This window comes from Cetorhinus maximus, chromosome 2, assembly GCF_964194155.1.
Source record: "Cetorhinus maximus chromosome 2, sCetMax3.hap1.1, whole genome shotgun sequence".
NCBI classification, from domain to species: domain Eukaryota; kingdom Metazoa; phylum Chordata; class Chondrichthyes; order Lamniformes; family Cetorhinidae; genus Cetorhinus; species Cetorhinus maximus.
In genome coordinates, this window is record NC_135880.1 from 192,302,402 (window position 1) to 192,324,181 (window position 21,780).

Sequence of the window (21,780 nt, forward strand, 5' to 3'; positions counted from 1 at the left end):
ATTAATAGCAATAAAGAGTCCAAAATACATCTCACTGGTACATTCATTTACCTCCTCCTCAGAATTACAGATATCCTTAACCATCCATGATATAGAGAAATGACCTAAAGAATTTTTAAAGAATAGGTTTTTAAACTGAGGTGTGTCCCCAGACCTTAGCAAATTCAAAAGCTCCCAATTCAACAGCAGCAAACTGAGAGCAGGCCAGCTGTCCACCCTCCTGGCCAGGAAATAGTTTGGGAGGTGGGGGTGTTGGTGGGGGTGGGAGACAATTATGCAGGTAAATAATAATAAACAGAGTATAATGCAAATGGTAAAGAAAGACCGTTCATATTTCGTGTGACCATAATTCGCACCCCTTTGACTTGAGTGGGTAATTACTAAAGGCTGGATGTGAAACCAGGGTTAATCTTGAATCACTCCTTATTATCATACAACAGAATTACATAGTTCCCAGGTCAACTTCCTGAAAGAAAAACTTCCTAATCTGTAATCATCGAAAAAAAATACAGAAATTGCTAAAATGTACCAGTGCAATAGCTATTTCCACTCAGCATCAGAAAGGGAAATGTTCATGGATGAAGAAACCATTTGAAGGGACTTACCCAAGGAAACTGTTCCAATAAAAGGCCAAAGTGAATATGATCAGCGTGGCATATATAAAGCGAAAGAAATATTTATTCTTATACCAATCTATAAACAATGGGAGAAAAAAATTACTTTGTACTGCTGCACACACTCTTCCATATTATATGCCTTAGAAGTACAGTCAGATAATGAGCAGGAAAACCCATGCTTCAACCATTGCATCACTATAATGTGTGATGGCAAATCTCCTTAAACATTGAACTATAATTTGTCCACTTCATATCACATTGATTGGAGTGGGAAAGCATTTGGAAGTGAATTGAAACGGGAGATCTGATTCGATTCTGAATAAATTGAGAATCAAAATATGATTGTTCAGATCTCACCAGTCAACAACAATAACAATTTGTGGTTATATTGCACCTTTAATGTAATAAAATATCACAGGAGCATTATAGAACAGAACTTGAGAGTGAGTCACACAAGGAGATATTCGGCCAAATGACCTAAAGCTTGGTCAAAGAAGTAGGTTTAAAGGAGCTTCTTGAGGGGGAAAGTAAGATAGGGAAGTGGAGAGATTTAGGGAGGGAATTCCAAAGCTCTGGGTTTCAGCAACTGAAGGCACGGCCGCCAATAGTGCAGTGATTAAAACCAAGAATACTCAAGAGACCAGGATTGGAAAAGTGCAAATTTCTCGTAGAGTATTGGGGCTAGGGGGGGATTACTGAGATAGGAGAGAGGACATCAAGGAGGGGGTTGAAAACAAAACTGAGAGTTTTAAATTTGAAGCATAGCTTAACCGAGAGTCAATGATGGTCAGTGAGCACATGTGAGATAGATGAAAGGGACTTGCTGCAAGTTAGGGTAGAGGCAGCAGAGTTTTCGATATCCTCCTAGGGAGGGCAGAACGTGAGAGTACTGGACCCATCAAGTCTACAACTAACAAAGGCATGGATGGGAGTTTCAACAGCCGATGAACTGAGGCAAGGAGTGACTCAGGCAATGTTACAGACGCGGTCTTAGTGCTGGTGTAGATGTGTGGTAGAAAGCTCATCTCGGGGTCAAATGTAACATGAAGGTTGCAGACAGTCTTGATGAGGCGCAGGCAGTTGTCAGGGCGAGAGATGGAGTTGATAGCTAGGGAACGAAATTTGTAGTGGGGACCAAAGTTTTGGTCTTCCCAATATTTAATTGGAGGAGATTTTCACTCATCCGGCATTGGGTGTAGGGCAAGAAGTCTGATAATTTAGCAAAAGTGAAGGAGTCAAGAGAGATGGTGATGGAGTGGAGCTGATGTCTCTAGCGAATATGTCCAAACTAACCCTGGGCTTTTGAATGATGTCACCAAGAGGCAGCAAGTAGATGATAAATAGGAGGGAGCCTAGGATAGATCCATGGGACACCCTTAGGTAACAGTACAAATGTGGGAAGAGATTATATTGAAGGTGATTCTCTGGTTATGTTTGGATAGATGCTCATTGAAGTTTAGAAGAATGAGAGAGGATCTTATTGAAACATATAAGATTCTGAGGGGCTTGACAGTGCCGATGTTGAGGGGTGAATATAGAACAAGGGTGCACAATTTATAAGGGCTCTGTCGTGTTGTTGAAATGATATAAAGGCGCCAACCACGCATAAGGGATTGTGTAAAAACATTGAGGGTTGTTTTATTTAGACTAGGCACATCAGAACATTTATACAAAAGTAGGTCATTTAAAACCAGCAGCATCTCAGCTCCAGGACATCACTGCAGAAGTTCCTCAGGCCAGTGCTCTCGGCACAACCACCTTCAGCTGCTTCATCAATGACCTTCCTTCCATCATAAGGTCAGAAGTGGGGGTATTTGTTGATGATTGCACAATGTTCAGCATCATTCGCAACTCCTCAGATACTGAAACAGTCCATGTCCAAATGCAGCAAGACCTGGACAATATCCAGGCTTGGGCCGACAAGTGGCAAGTAACATTTGTGCCACACAAGTGCCAGGCAATGACCATATCCAACAAGAGAGAATCTAACCATTGCACCTTGACATTTAATGGCATTACCAATGCTGAATACCCCACTATCAACATCCTAGAAGATACCATTGACCAGAGACTGAATGGGACTAGCCATCTAAATACTGTGGCTACAAGAGCAGGTCAGAGGCTAGGAATCCTGTGGCGAGTAACTCACCTCCTGACTCCCCAAAACCTGTCCACCATCTACAAGGTACAAGTCAGGGGTGTGATGGAATACTCCCACCTTGCCTGGATGAGTGCAGCTCCAAAAATATGCAAGAAGCCTGACCCCATCCAGGACATTGGCACCCAATCCATAAACATTCACTCCCTCCAGCACCGACACACAGTAGCAGCAGTCTGTACCATCAACAATGTGCGCTGCAGAAACTCACCAAGGTTCCTTAGACAGCACCTTCCAAATCCATGACTCCTACCATCTAGAAGGACATAGCTGTCTGCTCTGCCTTTAGTACTATCATGGCTAAACATGGGCTTCAACTTCACTTTCCTGCCCGCTCCGCATATACCTTGATTCCTTGGAGGACCAAAAATCTGCCTATCCCAGCCTTAAATATATTCAACAATGGAGCATCCACAACCCTCAGGGGTGGAGAATTCCAAAGATTCACAACCCTTTGAGTAAAGAATTCTTTCCTCATCTCAGTCCTAAATGATCAACCCCTTATCCTAAGACTGTGCCTCACACCACACAACTGCCCCACCCCACACCCCGCTCCGTGTTCTAGGTTCCGCAGCCAGTGGAAACAAACTTTCAGTGTCACCCGGTCCAGCCCCTTTGGAATCTTGTATGCGAAAATGAAATCACCTCTCATTCTTCTAAATTCCAGAGAACATAGACCAATTTACACCACCACCTGGAGGTTCCTCTCCAAGTCACTTGCCATCCTGACTTGGAAATATATCGCCGTTCCTTCACTGTCGTTGGGTCAAATTCCTGGAGCTCCATCCCTAACAGCACTGTGGGTGTACCTACACCACATGGACTGCAGCGGTTCAAGAAGGCAGCTCACCACCACCTTCTCAAGGGCAACTAGGGATGGGCAATAAATGCTGGCCCAGCCAGCGAAGCCCCACATCCCGTGAATGATTTTTTTAAAAAGCCTCTCATCATAGGAGAGGCTCTCAGATCAAAGATCAATTTAGTGAACCTTCACTGTACTGCCTCCAGTGCAAGTATATCCTTCCTTAAATATGGAGAACAAAACTGCACATTTAAACATCATATTTTATGATATTTACCACTTTTCAGAGACACATGTGATTGCGGATTGAATAAGCCCATCATTGCTGACATCTGCTCTTTGATGCTATTTTGACAATAAATACATATAGTTATTTCCATTCTTTTGGTACCACCCTAGTACTCAGCAGCTCCCTCAAAATAAAGGTTATTGCCTCAAAAGTCTCCTCTTTTGTCTCTGAGATTTCTGAGATAATGATCACCTCTCTCTGGTTTTAATTGTTTTGAGCCCTTTGGATAGTCCATCCCTTATGTTGAAATCATCAATTTTATTTTGTCCAGTATTGTGCTGGAGTCTCGAGAAATGGAAGATTAATCTCCAGGACACTGCTGCGAGTAAACCTGGAGAAACATCATGGGAACAGTAAAGTGAATTGTGGTATTTTCCATTTTCTTTTAATACCTTTGTTTAATAATGAAAGGAATATTGGAGTTGGATAAATAAAACTGCTTCACTAATGATCAAGATGACTTCAATCTGTTCCACTTCCAGTTGGTAAGCAGAGAGGGTGTAGGGAGCCAGTGAGGAGAGGGGTGTGTAGGAAGGTGGTTTGGTGAGGGTGTGTAGAGGCAGAGAGAGGACTTTGTGTGGGGAGGGGGTATGGGGGTAAAGAGGGCAGGGGTTCAGAGGAGGTTGCATGAGGAAGCAGAAACAATCACTCACTTTTCCAGAACCTCTTCATCCAATTCAGGGTCACAGGGAGTCAGAGTCTACCCTGACAGGCAATGGGCACTAGGAAGGGTACACCCAGGACAAGACACTAGTCCACCACAGGGCACAAACTCACACACATACACACTCAGGAACAGCTTACTGTAGCCAATCCACCAAACCAGCACATATTTGGATGGTGGGAGGAAGCCAGAGCACTGGGAGGAAACCCACACAGACACAAGGAGAACATGCAAACTCCACATAGACAGATGCTTGAGGTCAGGATTGAACCCGGGTCGCTGGAGCTGTGAGGCAGCAGCACTAACCACTGTGGCACCATGCTGCCCCAGGAGCAACCAATGATTTCAAAAGCAAATTGGATGGGCACTTGAAGAGGAAAAAAAACTTTTCAGAGTTACGGGGGTCAATCAGGGGAGTGGGCTCAGTAGAATCCTCCACAGGAAGCCAGCATGAATTTGGTGTGCCTTAAAAGAATCTGTGACAAAGGGAGCTGTCTTTTCGGTGAGAGGATAGATTCTATCGACCCTGTCAGCTGCATATAAAGGATCATCCAGCAGTAATTCGAAGAAGCACAATACAGTTCTCCCTTGTGCCCTGGCCAATATTTATCCCTCAATTAAAATCAGTGAAATAGATTCTCTGGTCATTATCAAATTGTTGTTTGTAGAAATTGGTGCGCAAATGGACAGTGGCATCTCCTGTATTGTAAAAGTGGGTTCAATTCAGAATGTACTTGATTGGCTGTGAAGCATGTTGGGATACCCTGAGGTCATGATAGGCTCTATATAAATGTAAGTTCTATCTTTGTTTCTCCATAACAATGGTCACCCAGCCCCATTTCATCGCTGTAAAATAGTAACAGGCTCCACATGTGCCACCATGGTTACCCATGAATTAAAGTTCAGAATTTCAATTACTAGACAAACAAATGGGACACAAAAATCAGAGGCTGAGGTGCATAAGAAAACCTTCCTACTTGCTGGACACTTCATCCCTATTGGTCAGCCAGGCAATAACAGGATTCTCACTTCTTGGACTTAGGGCTTGACAGGAGATTTCACCTGTAAATGAAGAAAGGGTTTTTTTCATTCAAAAATGTTGCTTACCACAGCAATTCAACTTTACGAATTATAGAGTTGAGTAATAGAGTCATTTACAGCACAGAAAGAGAACCCTCAGCCCATCGACTCCATGCTGGCACTCTGCAGAGCAATCCAGTCAGACCCAATCCCCACTTGGTTCCCGTCTCCCTGCAGATTTATTTCCTTCAGGCAGCATCTAATTTCTTTCTGAAATCATTGATTGTTTCCATCTCCATCATGGGCAACAAGTTCCAGGTCATTACCACTCGCTGAGTAAGAAAGTTCCTCCGCAAGTTCCCCCTGCATCTCTTGCCCAAAATCTGAAACCTATGTCCCCTAGTCTTTGTACTGTCAGCTGATAGGCACAGTTTTTCCTTTTCTACCTTATTCAAACCTGTCATAACCCTGAACACCTCCAGCAAATATCCCTTCAAATCTCCTTTGCCCCAAGGAGAACAACCCCAGCTTTTCTAAGCTAACCTTGTAACTAAAACCTGTCAACCGTGGAATCATTCTGGTAAATCTCTTCTGCACTCTCTGAAGGACCCACACATCCTTCCTAAAGTGTGGTGACCAGAACTGGATGCAATGCTCTAGTTGTGGCCTAAGCAGAGCTTTATGAAGGCTCGGTATAACTTGACTGTTTTTGTACTCAATGCCTCTATTTATGAAGCCCAAGATGCCATTTGCTTAACTGACCACTCTCTCGATATGTCCAGCCACCTTCAAAAAATCAACGTACATGTGTCCCTCTGTCCCTGCACACTCTTTAGAACTGTGCCATTAAGCCTATGTTGCCTCTCCCTGTTCCTTCAGCTAAGATACATCACCTCACACATCTTTGTACAGTATTAAATTCTGTCTGCCACTTGTTTGCCCATTCTGCTAGCCTATCTATGTCATCTTGCAGGTGATTCGTATCTTCCTCATTCCTCCACTCCTCTAAGTTTGGTATCATCAGAAAATTTTGAAGTTTCACTCTATATTCCAAAGTCCAAATAATTTATATGTTTCAAAAAAAACACCAGTCCTAGCACTGCACCCTTGGGGAATGCCACTATCTACCATCCTCCAGTCTGGAAAATAACCATTTACCTCCACTTGCTGTTTTCTGTCCTTAAACCAATTTTTATTCAATTGGATTCTGACCCTTCTATTCCATGAGTATCAATTTTTTTAACCAGCCTTTTATGTGGTATGTTGTCCAATGTTTTGCTGAAATTCATAAAGACAACATTCACCGCATTCCCTTCATCAACCTTTTCTAATACGTCGTCAAAGCAATTCAATTAGATTAGTCAAGCACAATCTGCCTTTTACAAATCCATGCTGGTTCTCCTTAATTAACTCAAACCTCTCCAAGCACCTGTTGATTTTTTCCCTGACTATTGCCTCTAGAGCCTTACCCACCACTGATATTAAACTGACCGGCCTGTAATTGCTAGCCCTGTTCTTGCATCCTTACTTGAATAAGGATGGAACATTTGCCATCCTCCAATCCTTTGGCACCTCCCCCACATCAAGGGAACATTGAAAGGTTACGACAAGCTCTTCCATTATCTCTATCCCCACTTACTTCAGTAACCTGGGATGTAAGCCATCCAGATCAGGTGACTTATCTAACCTAAGTATACCCAACCTTTCCTGTACCTCTGCCCTCTCAATTTTCACCCTCTTCACTGCTTCCGCAATTTACGCTTCTACCAATATTTCATCAGGTTCCTCCTCCTTCGATGCAAAGTATTCATTACATATTCTAGCCTTGCCCTTCACCTCTAAGCATTATATGAATCAGCGACAATCATGTCACACAAGTGCCAGGTGTGATGGAATTTGTGGGGAAAACTGGTATTTTTTGAGACAGATCCTAACTGGAAAGGGAAACTGTACATGCAATTTAGAAAGGAAACTAACCTTACCAGTTACTAAGGAAACTGAGGCTGAAACTGGAAACCAAAACTTCTGGTTGAAACTATATAAAAGGAGAGAACAGCGATCAGATCTGAGTCCAGTGGTGCAGTACAGGCAGGCTGAAGCAGACACGTTTTGGATCCAGAAGCTGAGAATAAGCAAAGATATAGTTGCAGCAGCTGTTTCTGTTTCATGATCCCCATTGGGGGATCTATACCATCCAGACCATTATAAGCAGAGTTGAGGAGGTTTTGCAGACGTGTGCCATTTTTGGTGAAGACCTTGCCCACGCTGCTATTGGCTGAGGATCAAGTCAATCCTAGAAGAAGAAAAGCTGAAACTCTTCATGAGGAAGTCAGAGTGCTAAACGACTTTGTGACTGAGATTGATGGCACAGATATTGGATACATTGCGGAGCCAAGTTGTAAGATCTGTCTTAATTGTATATACCATTTAATGTGTAATGTATAGTTTATAATTGGCTGCAATTTGCCTGTTAGTTCATGTTTAACTACTGTTGACTTTGGGTTGTAGAGTATAGGAGGTTATCTAAGATAATATTTTGTATTTGCTTTGTTTGACTCTTAGGTAGTAAAAATTCTTTTGCTTTAAAACGTGCAATCTTGTAGCTTCATTCTTTCAGTAAATAACTAGGATTTGGTACTTTTTTAAAAAAAGTAACTGGTCTTGGTCTTGATCAAAATCAAAATACAGGCAGTGACAATCTCAAACAAGAGAGAATCTAACCATCTCCCCTTGAAATTCAATGGCATTACCATCACTGAATTACCACACTATCAACACCTTGAGGGTTACCATTGACCAGAAACTGAACTAGACCAGCCACATAAATACTGTGGCTACAAGAGCAGGTCAGGCGCTGGGAATTCTGAGGTGAGTAACTCACCTCCTGATTCCCCAAAGCCTGTCCACCATTTACAATGCACAAGTCAGGAGTGTGATAGAATACTCCCCACTTGCTTAGATGAGTGCAGCTCCAACAACACTCAAGAAGCTCGACACCATTGAAGACAAAGCAGCCCACTTGATTGACACCCTACCCACCAACTAAACATTCACTTCCTCCACCACCAAGGCACAGTGGGAGCAGTGTGTACCATCTACAAGATGCACTGCAACAACTCATTAAGACTCCTTCAACAGCACCTTCTAAACCCATGATCTCTACCACCTAGAAGGACAAGGGCAACAGATGCATGGGAACGCCACCAATTGCAAGTTGCGCTCCAAGCCACTCACCATCCTGACTTGGAGCTATATCACCGTTCCCCTACTGTCACTGGATCAAAATCCTGGGACTCCATTTCTAACAGCACTGTGGATGTACCTATACCACATGGATTGTAGCAGTTCAAGAAAGCAGCTCACCATCACCTTCTCAAAGGCAAAAAGGGATAGACAATAAATGCTTGCCTAGCCAGTGACACCCACATCCCATGAATGAATAAAAGAAAAATCACCCTCCTTGACTCTAACAGGACTCACTCCACCTCTTACTACCCACTTAACAACTTAACACTTACATGCCAGTAGAAGATTTTTAAGGTATCCTTTTATGTTAACTGCCATTCTATTCTCATATTCTCTCTTTTCCAGTCTCAATTTTCCTCTTCAGCTCCCCTCTCAGCCTATTGTATTTAACCTGGTCTACATTTGGAGAATTCAGCTGAAATGCAGCATGCACCCTCTTTTTTTGTTTCAGTATAATCTCTACCTCCTCTGCCATCCATGGGTCCCGGCTTTTGGTTTGATTACATTTTGCTCTTGTTAGAATGTACCTGGCCTGCACCTGAAGCGTCTCTTCCTTAAAGATCACCCATTGTTCCATTACAGCTTTTCCTGTCAGTCTTTGATTCCATTTTACCCTGGCTATATATATATCTGAGTTTGGGATGTCCTGTGGTGCAGGTTCCTGTGCTCAGCTAGCTGTAGAGTACTGCCTTTGGTATGTGGGAATCGTCCATGTGAACCATGTGAACGACCCAGTGAAGCTGAGCTCTGACGAGCCAACCTCAGAGCTTGCAAGCTGGATTCCCAATACATGGGAAAAAACAACCTTGGACAGACCCAAATGGAGAACAGTCAAGTGCCTTCAGGACAAACGAGCATGGTGCAAAGCCAATGCCTCCATACATTCCTCCAACACTGACTTCATATGCAGAATTTACAATTGACTATGCAAATTGAGACTTAGACTGTAAAACACTTTTTTTTTAAGCAACAGGAGAATTCATCACCCTGGATAGATCTCTTCTCATCCCATTGAAATGAGCACTCATCCAATCTAGACATTCTACTTTATATTGTTCCTTGCTTTTCTCCATTGCTAATCTAAGCCTTATGATGCGATGATCACTCTCGTTCAAATGTTCTTGCAGTTTTAAAAGTTGCTGTCTAGTTTCTGAGAGAGTAGAATGGGAAAGAGTAGGTACGCACTGGTCTGCCAAATGTGAGCTTGCTGGCGATGGAATAATTGCACTTAAAGGTGTCGCTCTCAGATGTAACATTGCAATGTGTAGACCTTGCTTGGTCTGTCTACTTTTGAGAATTATGGATTCTACCATGCGAATCATTTATTCAGCTAGCAGCTAGGCCGTTAGATCTAGGGTAATAAGGAGAAGTAGTATGATCGATATTCTACTTCACAGGCATATCCTGAAATGGCTTACCAATAAATTGCAGACCATTATCCGTAATGATCTCTGAGGGCGCACCAAATAAACTGAAAATAGCACTTAGAGTGTGCATGAACTGATGGAAAGCTGGGCATTTGTTTGGTGCATGCAGAAGGACACACCTTCCATATGTCTTGCTAGGTCTGGGCGTTCTAGTGAGTAGGTTAACAATTGGGGTTGTACTTAGGACCTGTAAGCTTTGTCAACCTGCGAGGATCACTTCGTATTTATGTCCATCTTGAGTAGCTCTTCGATGCTCTATGTTTTTGGTTTGTCTAGTAGATCTTTCTGGGATGCTTCCACGGGCAATCACCAACTCAACAACTCTGCCTGCTAGCTCTGCATTTGAAAAATCACAGTATGTACCCTTTCCTCTGCATCTGCTAATGAAGTAGTCTATGGGTTCTGTAGGCTGTTGTTCAAATGACATGAACTCTAGTCGATGAGTGCGAAAGTTTAACATGATTCTGAACCGGTCTACCAATGTTGTCCATATCTTTTGGGGATCCTTTATCTCTTGTTCTGTTAATCCTGACGCATTCTGCCTGAATAGACCTTCATTCCCAATTGCTTTGCGAATTTTTATGGCTTGCTTATATGGTTATGACACCTGAACCAAGAAGCCATAGCTCTGTACACTGTTTAAATATTTTGAATTCAGATAGTAGATCAGATGCATCCCAATTCAAACTAGAGAGTTTTGTGAACATTCTGACAATATCCCTTTGACCTTCCTTCTGCTACAGTACCTGGGATGAGTGTTGCTGTAGCTGCTTTCACGTGCTTTCCCAAAGTCCCACCCACAAGTTGCGGTGGGAATGCACCATGAATGGTAGCTTTACTTTTTATTCAATTTACTGTTCAGCAACTCCCAAAGCCACCTGTTAAACTCACAACCTTCCGTGCCCTAATTTTTGTGACTTTCTTTTGTTTGACTCTCCCTCGCTCATTATCGATCAGGCCCACACCTTGGTCATTCACCTTTCCCAACTGAGCTAACCGGTGCTGGTCCACTCGATGCGTGTCCCACTCACAGAGCTGACAAGTTATGTGCTGCAATCTCACCACAAGGGAGCCACCTGCTTACCAGCTCTTTACTTGAGCACTAACTTGGTGCTGTCTCCAAAGCTTTTCTATGCAGTCGCCATGCTGCGTTTTCAAACACGCTGTGGGTTCAGTTATTAAGACTAGGCACATGAGAACAGTTTTCCAAAGGTATAAAGCTTGAAGACATCTTGTGTGATATCATGCTGATCTCCCTTAAAGACATATTACAACATGTTCCACTCCACACTCTGACCTCCCTGTCCTCATCTTTCTACACTCTTCTAATGGAACTTGAGCAACAACACCTCAGCTTTCGATCAGGCATTCTGCGGCCTCCCCAACCAACCCAACATCAAGTTCAACACTTTCAGATCATAACCTCAGTTTCAATTTTGGTTTGTTTGTTTGTTTTTGGATGGCTGTTGTTGGCAATGATTCTGCAATTTCTCATTGACACCGCCTCTAGACACATCTTTTATATCTTTACTCGTCTGATTATCAGCCCTCTTTGGTCTGGCACCATTATCTTTTTTGTCATTTATGTTCTCCTGGCTTCCAACCTATCACAGACCTTCCCTTTTGCCCCCTTCTTCCCCTCCCAACTTTTCCTGCCTTTGTTCCTGTTTATGCCTGTTACACCTCTAACTTTTTCCAGTTCTGATGAAAGGTCATCGATCTGAGACGTTAACTCTGTTTCCCTCTACAAAGATGCTGCCAAACCTGCTGAGTATTTCCAGAATTTTCTGTTTTTTATTTCATTCTGATTTTATTTCAAAACAAGTTGAATTTTTCAACAGTAACCAATTTGGGGGGAATGAATGGGGATGGACTGATGTGCATTCTGCTGTCCAACATCCTGCACTGGATGAACAGAACCTTCCTCTGACTAAATATCGGGAAGTCTGAAGCGATGGTCTTTGATTCCCCCATGGCAAGCTCTCTTTCTGTCCCAGTGAATTCATTCCTCTCCTTGGCAACTGTCTGAGGCTGAACCAGGCTATTCACAATCATGGTGTCATAGTTAACCCTGAGTTGACCACATATCCATGCCATCATTAATACCACCTAATTCCACCTCCACAATGTCCCCCATCTCCATCCTTGCCTCAGTTCATCTGCTGCTGAAACCCTCGTCCATGCCATTGTTACCTTTAGTTTAGGCTATTCCATCTCCTGCCATCCTCCTACATCAGCCCTCAATAAACTTAAACTCATCCAAAACTCTGCAGCCTGTATCCATACCGCCATCTATCAGCATTGACAATGTGACGCTGGAGGCTGTTGATAGCTTCACCTATCCAGGCTCCAAATCACTGGAAATCTGTTACTTGATGCTGAAATCAACACATGCATCGCAAAAGCTGCAGCTGTTATGTCCAAGCTGAGTAAGAGAGTGCGGAGCAACAGGAACCTGACTGAGAACACCAAACTGCAAAACCTGTGTCCTCAGTGAACTCCTCTACAGAGATGAGACCTGGACAACATATGCAAGGCAGTGTAATACAAAGGGTTAACAAATGGATATGCTAATGTATGATGTAGGTGATGATGTACCACTGACATTAGTCAGTCATGTGTTAGACTTTCGAGAGAGAGAGATTGGACTCATGCCTAAGAGCTTTGTGCCTACTCTGCAACCTGTTTAGAAGTAGTACTAATAAACATTGTTAAGCAGATACCAGAGTAGGTCTACAGGCTGTCTAAGAACCAAGTCCCACACCGAGAGTCCAAGACAGAAGGACCCAACCTCAGACATGATGGCAGCTATGGAGACATTGATATAAAAGACACATCGGTGTTATCAAAGGAAACATGGAGTGAAGAAACCTCTGAAAGCAGCTCGAGAAATTCCGATGGTAGAAGGAGACACACTGGAAAGAGGTAACGATAACCGTACCTGGTGAGCAGGCCCTGCCCTTGCCCCATCCGTTTGACTGCCTTGCAGGCCTGCAGGAAGGCCAGCAGTGGGAGTTATGGAAACGCCACTTTCTCTGGCACCAAGCAGCGTCAGATCTTCACGAAGAAGAGCAAAAGCTTCAAATGAGTTCCTTTCTTTATGCAGTAGGTCCGGTAGCAGACAACATTCTCCTGAGGCAGAGTATGCAGCAGTTCACCACAGACTTTGAGTCCATTCTGAAAGCCTTTGACATTGATTTTAGCCCAAAGCAAAATTTTGTAATTGAACGAACAGGTTTGAACCTGCACTCTCAACAACACTGGGGAATCGATCAAATTATTCCTAACTGAACTTATTCCTAACTGAACTAGCTAGTTATTGTGGATATGGGGCGCTGAAGGAGGAACTAATCCGTGATCGGAAAGTCGTGGGGGTTCTGGGATAAAAAACTCTCCGACTTCTAGCAGGCCAAAGATGACTTTACATTGGACCAAGCAGTCCAGTGCGTGAGGCAGGCTGAGCTTAGAGCATTTAATCGGGCTATAATTTGTGGTGACTCTGAGACTCCGTGTGACTCCATGTAGGTGACTCCAGCAGACCCGCCCATATGAAAGCCGCCAAACAAACCAAAAGGGCGGGAAACTCCACACTGGCAGCCATTCTGAGATGCTTGCACTGTGGCCCAGCAGAGACGTCAAGGCTGCCCAGCAGAGGGCGTGGAAGGCTTCCAGTGTGGCAAAACTGGACACTTCAAGTATTTTTGCAAATCCAGTAAGTTTAATTAAAGTCTCCGACCAGCTAATATTTACAAAGCACATTCTTTCCAAAAAACAGAAACAGCCATATTAACGCAAATTAACGGGCCAGGCCAGGGGAAGGTGTGTCTAAGGTAACTGCATAGAATTTGGGTGTTAGGAGTGTTCCGGGTGGTGGGGGGGTGGGGGAGTGTTCGGGAAGGCGGTGCTCAGGAGGGTTGGAGGAGATGGTGTTCGGGTGGGGGTGTCTGGGGGGGCCGTTGGGGGGTTGGGGTGTCTGGGGAATGGGGGGGTTTGTAGTATCCGGGGGGAAGGAAGTTGGAGATTTTTGGGGGGGTGGGGCGGGGTCCGAGGACAGGGGCGGGTGTCCGAGGTGGGGGTGGGAAATGAGGTTGGCGTGGGGGTGTCAGAGGTCAGGGGGATGGGGAGAGTCCTGTGAGGTCAGTATGGGTCTTTACCATAGTTACCCAGAAGTTAGAAGAGGTTTTAATTCTTCTAACCTTTCCCGAGTAACTATTGGTGTAACTGTGGCAGAACTATCCGAAGTTTGCGATTTAAATCGCGTTTTTGGATGATTCCCAGCGCAGCGCAATTGTCCAGAGGAAGTGTGCACTTCTGGGCAATTGCCATGCAATCCCTTGCCTGGGAACTTATCAGAGGGATTCCTCCAGTGCATCTTTGGGGTACTCCCCAAATCCAAAGCTGGGGGTGCGGATGTTACAGGCCATTTATTCCTTCTAATTCTTGCCGGCCAGCACTTTCCGACACTAGTCAGAGGTTAAGGCCTAAACTTTCCATAAATCCTAGTTAACTATCCCCATGCACCTATAACTTTTCACAATGCTGGTAGACAGCTGTGAATGGCACTAAGCACTACTGAAGTGGGAATGATGGAAAATGAGGTAAACATCAAGTTCCTTTTGTCAATCACATTTCCTGATCTTTCGGAGTTCATTGTCAAGAGTCACTCCTGTAAGCAGACTGTTCATACCCTGTGACATGGAGTTCAACCTTTTACTGGCCAATATCTAGCAAAACGATGGTATGACCCAGCATTCAGAACTTGCATTGGGAATTTTCTTGGGGTTTCTCCTGCTCTCCCACTGCAATTATTTCAGAATTTTGCCTAAACACCATTACAAAAGTGGAGTGAGAGAAGTTCTGAGGAAAATCCTAGTTATAGACCTATGATCTGAAAATCAGTCACAGTAAATTGCATGTGCTGGCACGTGTATTCTATTTGCATTTGGCAAACTGAAAATCACCCTATCAAACTGAAAATCACCTTATCAAACTGAAATTCACCCTATCAACCTAGAGTGTGACAACAAACCAATAATTAGTTTATATTACAAATAATGCATTATTGAACAGAATACATTTTTCATAGCCAGATCAATTAATTTCCTACACTTTTTGGATTATGTAAAAATAATAAAGCTACAATATTACTGACCTCCTTGATATAGATCTACTTTCAAGCTAATTTATTCCAAACTAACCACTCTTAACTTTCTGTGACTGGCTGCTTGGTCTCTCATCCATAGGAACAAAGGAACAGGAGGCGGCCATTTAACTCAACCCTTTGATGAGATCATGGTTGGTCTGTAACACTTATGCTCCAAGTCCTTTAATAAATTTGGCTCACAAAACTGGATCAATTTCAGATTTAAAATTAACCATTGACCCAGCGTCAATAGCTATTTGTGGACGAGAGTTCCAAACTTCTACCATTCTTTGTGAGTAGAATTGCTTCCTGATGGCACTCCTGAAAGATCTGACTCTAATCTTTAAACTATGGTAGGAATTTTCCAGCCCCATTGGCGTCGGGTGTCATGGTGGGCTGGGGGTGGAGACAATATGGCGAGAAGGCCAAAAATGGGCTTCGTGCCTTCGTGAAACCAGTTTGTGATCATCCGCTTCATCCATCAACGGCTGCCACAGGGCAGGAACCTTATTTCAATACTTTAGTATCTCAGTATAAACCCTGCTCACCGGAATCATCCTGGGCTAGATCATCAGGCACATCAGCATGATTGCACGCCGACATGTTTCACAACGGTACATAAGCAACGTGCACTTGGCAAGCTGCACTTAGCTCGGGACTTCGAAATTTGCTTGCCTATCTTGCTTTGGACAGCACTCACAGTCATCAGCGCCAGGCTTCGCAGGCAGCATCACATCACTTTTAGAGGGTCGCATGGGCAGGTCTCTACCTACCAGACCTGCCGTAAGGCGGGGGTGGTTTTTCAACGACTGCAGGGTGAGGGCTGTACTAGGGAAGGGTGTGCGTGGGGCATACGTTGATCTGTGCAAGTGGCCTCAAGCTGGTGAGGGCTGAGGGGGCAGTCTGCAGAGGAAATGAGGCCAGATGGAGATGTAAGGGTGTGTGTGTGAGTGAATGAGTGATGATGTCCTTTGAGGGCAGTGAGTGAGATGCCAGTGAATGTGTGACAGCCTTGTGAGTGTGTGAGTTTAGAGTGATGAGATGGCTGCCTTACCCTGGCAGCGCAGGTAAGATCATTCATCCTCTTTCTGCATTGGATGGCTAACCTCTTCTGTGCAGCATTGGCACTGACCACCTCTGTCACCGCATCCCAAGCCAGAGTGGTGAGACTGATGGGCCTCCTGAGGCCAGAGCCGGGGTAGAGGGCATTGTGGTGGGCCTCCACAGCATCCAGAAGGTATTTCAGGGATGTAGTGTGGAATTGGGGCGCTACATTCTTCCTGGCTTTTGGGGCCACGTCTTCACCAGAGCAGTCCTGGGGTGCAAGCATTGATAGGTGTGCACACAGCTGCAGTTTAAATATGGTGCCCTGTGTAAGAAGGCAGCGAGCTAACTGTGTGGCGTGCAAACTGGAGGCTGCCAACCAGCGAGGTGGCATGTTTCATGTGACTGCATAATAAATGAGGCGGGAATGGGACAATACGGCGTGAAAGCCCGCCATTGTGGCCGGCAGGTAAAACAACTTTTTTCCCACCCGCTACCACGCTTTACGCAAATCTCGAATGATTCCACCCTATGTTTAAGACAACCCCACCAGCAGAAATAATTTTTCTCCGCTATCTCATCTGTTCCCCTTAATATTGTAAGGAACATATCTTTTTATTCTCTGTTGGACTGTGAATTAAAATTACAATGGCTGCTGTTTGAAAAACATGACCACTGAAACAGGATGAGAGATATATACAATGTTGCAGTCCTGGAACAGAATGTGACATGAAATACAGGATGATGCTGGAAAGGAGTCCTGGACCAAGGGAGCTGCCTGGCAACAATGTTTTAATTGGCTCCTGACCAGGTGACCAGGTTTTGTGTCAGGGAAGTGTAGCAGAATAGCTCCTTTCTGAAAGGAACAAGACCTAAAACCTCTCTCTCCTGTGTGTGGAAGATTCCAGTAACCCTACAGTAATAGCTAGCTGGCTTTTGCTCCTCATAGCTCTATAACCTGCTCTCTCTCTGAAAACCCCTCTCAAGAGGCAAAGGGGAAAATCACCATTAGAGACATTGAAAGGCAAGTGCTTAACCAGTGAACTAAATGCTTAAAATGCTGGAAGACCATCTTGTGTCATCAACAAGAACTGAAAAGAATTAGGAAGGCATCGATCAAAATCAACCCATCGAATCCTGTAATCTGGGGTTGGTGCTATTGAACTGCTTTATCCCACCCTTAAAATCCATGTTTTTGTGTGTCTTATGTATCTTGTTTGTGTGTGTATAGGGATTTAAAAAGGGGGTAGAGTAGCAGTTCATATCTCTTTCTTTTGACACTGGTTAATGACAGTTTGTGCAATAAACAGTTATTTATTTATTAAGTTTACAAACCTGGTGCTCGTATTCTGTTAACCTAAATTAAACATTTGTCATGGCTCAAGGAACAATGGGACTTGATATTACAGTAAGTCGTGACAATATATTGAAAACTTCAATCAAATCACCCCTTAATCTTCTAAAGTCCAAGGAATAAAACCTTTGTATGCTTAATTGTTCCTTTTACTTTAACTTTGGGCGTGCATCCAACGTCATCCTGTGTCATTTAGGTTTTCAGGTTGGCGGGCATGCAGCCGAGTTGACTGCGCACCCGCCGACCTGTCAACGACCTATTAAGCCCATTAGAAAACTAATTGAAACCATTAATTGACCTGCTTGTCCAACTTTAAGGTTGGAGGGCAGGCTGGGAGCCCTTGCAGGCTTTTGAAAAAGCATCAAACCTCATCCACGAGCGGGATGAGGTTTCATGAGTGATTAAAAAATCTCACAATATTTCAAAATAAAAGTTATGGACATGTCCCAACTCATGTGACAGTGTCACATGAGGGGACATGGCAGCGAAATTTTTCTCTCATCTTTACTTGAAGTTTCAAATGTGAGCTGATCTCCCTGAGGCAGCACTTTGCCTCAGCGAGATCTGGGCACTCTTCCACGTGCATACGTGAAAGAGCACACTCGCGGCTCAAGGAATCCCCCCCCCCCGGCACACACAGGGAGCGCATTGCGCTTCCTGGCGGACGTCACTCTGGGCGGGCCTTAATTGGCCTTCCCATGTAAAATGGCAGCGCGCCCCTGCCCGCTCCTGCACAACTCCCTCACCGATGGGGGCATGAGTTTAAACTTTAGCTAACAGCTAAATGAAGGACTTATGAGAGACTTAATCAACTGTCTTCTGGAAGTCCATATGAATAACATGCATTGTCATTCTTCTGTTTGCTACTTCAATCATCTCTTCAAATTCCATCCATTCTGCCTCTGAAAGTAATTGCATTTCTCAGTATTTTTAATTCCAGTGTGTGCTTATAGTGCGAGCTGTTCTGTGATTTTCATCAGCCAAAGTAGTAAACATCTATTTTTTTCCCTGCGTTAATTTACATTCTTCTTCACTGTTAGCCACGCACCCTATTTTTATCAAATCTTCATTTTGATATTTTCCCCCATACACATGTCCTTTATGTTCTTTAGTTGAATTAAGAGGTCCCAACACTGGCCCCTACAGGGACATCAATGTATATATATCCTTCTAGTCTTCCATTAATCACAATGCTCTGTATTCTGTCCTTTAATCAACTCCCTACCTGTGCTACCACAAAATAATGTTTGCCTCAATTTTATCAACGAGACTCCAATGCAGCAAGTCCCACCAGCCTGCCCTTTCCCTGTAGTCCAGCAATTTGATTTCTCTTCCAGTGCTTATCCGATTACCTTTCGTAAGTCTCGATTGAATCTGCCTCCACCACACTCTTGGGTAGCGCATTCCAGATTCTAATCACTCATTGTCACCGTTGCTTCTGTGTCAAACATCTTAAAGAGGTATCCTCTGTTTCGTGCCCATTTTGCAAATAGGAACTGTTTCTCTCTGTCTACTTTGTCTAGACCCTTTATGGTTTTGAACACCTCTATCAAATCTTCTCTCAACTTTCTCTTCCCCAAGGAGGTCAACTGAGCCAGGATAAACAATGAACATGACCAGCACATGTGCTTCTCCACAGCTCCTAGCCTTCTTATCGTTAGAAAATACTCTGATCTATCAGAGAACAGTGGATGACATTGCACTTTCTAACACTGAACTCCATCTGCCAGTTTTTCCTGCTCACTTAATCTATCAATGTCCCTTTACAACTTTCTGCTCCAATCTACAGTAATCTATTTAGTATTCACCTCTTTTCTATTTTTACTCAGTTCTGTTGAAGGGTCATTCGGACTTGAAACATTAACTGTGCTCCTCTCCACAGTTGCTGCCAGACCTGCTGAGTTTTTCCAGGTATTTTTGTTTTTGTACAGTATTTACTGTGTCACCTAGCTTAGTGAAGCAGTAAATTTAGATAAATGGCTCTCTGAACCTTCATCGAAGTCATCCATAAATATTATGAAAAGTCAACGCCCCAGTGTAGATCACTTCCTGTCATGCTTTAGTCCTACTGGGGTGTTGGTGAGAAGAATTTAGGCAATTTAGACTCTGCTTTGTGAAGAAGCCTTAAATCAGCATCCCAAGGTATGAGGAACTGAAGGCTGAGCACCGAAGAAGAAAACTTGAAGAATAAACTGAAAAAGCTCCAGAACAGACTTGGAGGTTAAGGAATCCACCAGAGTGAGTGGGAGCCCATTGCAAGACCCCTGAAGAAATTGCTCAGCTTTAAAGGTTTTTTAGAAAAAGGAAACATAAGAGCCAGAGGAACAGCAGTACCAGTGAAATGCAACATGGGCTGTGAGCACAACCCTTTTAACCCTTTCCATTTTGGAAATGCCAAAATCTGAGTTTTTATAAGCACTCTAAACTGAAAGGGAAATAGCTTCAAACATTCATTTTAAATAAGGAGAGCAGATATTCTCCCAAACTAAAACAAAGGCATAACCGTTGCAACTGCGGCCTGAGCAAAACTCAGCAACACATTTAAAGCGGTAAATACAAGGAGGAAAAACAGCTATGGACAGCAAATTAGATTTTGCTGTAGGGGATTTGAAAAAAACAGGTACTGTTAACTCTGTTTTTCTCTCCCCAGATGCTGTTGGACCTGCTGAGTTTTTCCAGCATTTTCTGTTTTTGTTTCAGATTTCCAGCATCCACAGTATTTTGCTTTTAATTAACATTTTATTGTGCTTTACTTAAACTCCAATTTCGGAGCAGTAAATATTTAATTTGAGGCATGGCAGTATACGTCAAGTACACATCCTGTACCATGTGGGGACTCCAGGACGCTACTCATGTCCTGGACAATTACATGTGCAGAAAGTGCCACCAAATGGAAAAACTCGAGCACCGTACCTTGGAACTCGAGGAGCAGCTGGTGTCACCAAGGAGCATTCGTGAGGATGAGAGCTACATGGATAGAATGTTTCAGAAGACAGTTATCAGGCAGCCTAAGAAAGAGCAGGCAGGGAGGCACTGGGTGGCCGTCAGACAGACAAGAAAGGCAAGGCAGGTAGCGCAGCGGACCCATGAGGACATCCCACTTTCTAACAGGTATTCAGTTCTGAGTACCAATGGGGAAAAGGGTCCCTCTGGAGAGAGCAGCGAGAATCATGACCAAAGCACCATGGGTGCCTCAGCTCTGCAGGGAGAGAGGAGAAAAGGAAAGAGAGCAATAGCGGTAGGGGAACAGACAGGCACTTTTGTGGTTGCAGACATGATTCCAGGGTGGCATGTTCTCTTCCTGGTGCAAGGGTCATGGGTATCATCGAGCGGCTTCAGAGCATTCTGGAGGGTGAGGGTGCACATTCAGAGGTTCACATTGGTACCAACAATATATGTAGAAAAAGGGATGAAGTCCTGCAGGCTGAGTTCAGGGAGTTAGGAAAGAGATTAGCAGGCAGGGCCTCAAGGGTAGTAATCTCTGGATTACATCCATGGCTACATGCTAGTGACTATGGAAATAGGAGAATACACCAGGTGAATGCATGGCTGGAGAGATGGTGCAGTTGGGAGGGCTTCAGATTCCTGAGACATTGGGACCAGTTCTGGGGAAGGTGGAATCTGTATAAGTCAGACAGTCTACACCCAAATAGGACTGGCATGAATGCCCTTGCAGGAAGATTTGCTAGTGTTGTTGGGGAGGTTTAAATTAGATTGGCAGGGGGATGGGAACCTGAGGGAAGATTCAGATAGTATCAAGAAAACAAAATATTGCAATATTTTTTCTGTTAATAACTATGCCATATTTCTTATGTACTGGAAGACTGGCTGTTGGGGTGGGGGGGGGGTAAATATGGAAATTGGAATAAGAGCTAGAGCAACTGCAAGAGTCTAAAGCCAACAGTAAGAAGTGGTTTGATATGTTAATGAACCAAGAGGAACTTCAGAGTTTTGCATAAAGCAATAACAGGAGTAGATTTGAATTAAGTTGTTTTAGTTCAAAGGGGGATATATGC

The 21,780-nt window shown here is 43.9% G+C and overlaps 1 protein-coding gene across 1 annotated transcript in view; it reads right to left on the reverse strand.

The window, feature by feature from the left end:
• LOC144668782 (CMP-N-acetylneuraminate-beta-galactosamide-alpha-2,3-sialyltransferase 4-like) overlaps positions 1–21,780 on the reverse strand; it is a 162,971-nt gene that overhangs the window by 116,851 nt on the left and 24,340 nt on the right. The window contains exons 2-3 of the mRNA XM_078531120.1: positions 5,508–5,592; positions 606–693 (exon numbers count right to left, since the gene is read on the reverse strand). Coding sequence (XP_078387246.1) covers positions 606–693; positions 5,508–5,523 — 104 coding nt within the window. The 5' untranslated portion in view covers positions 5,524–5,592. The remainder of the gene's footprint in view (positions 1–605; positions 694–5,507; positions 5,593–21,780) is intronic.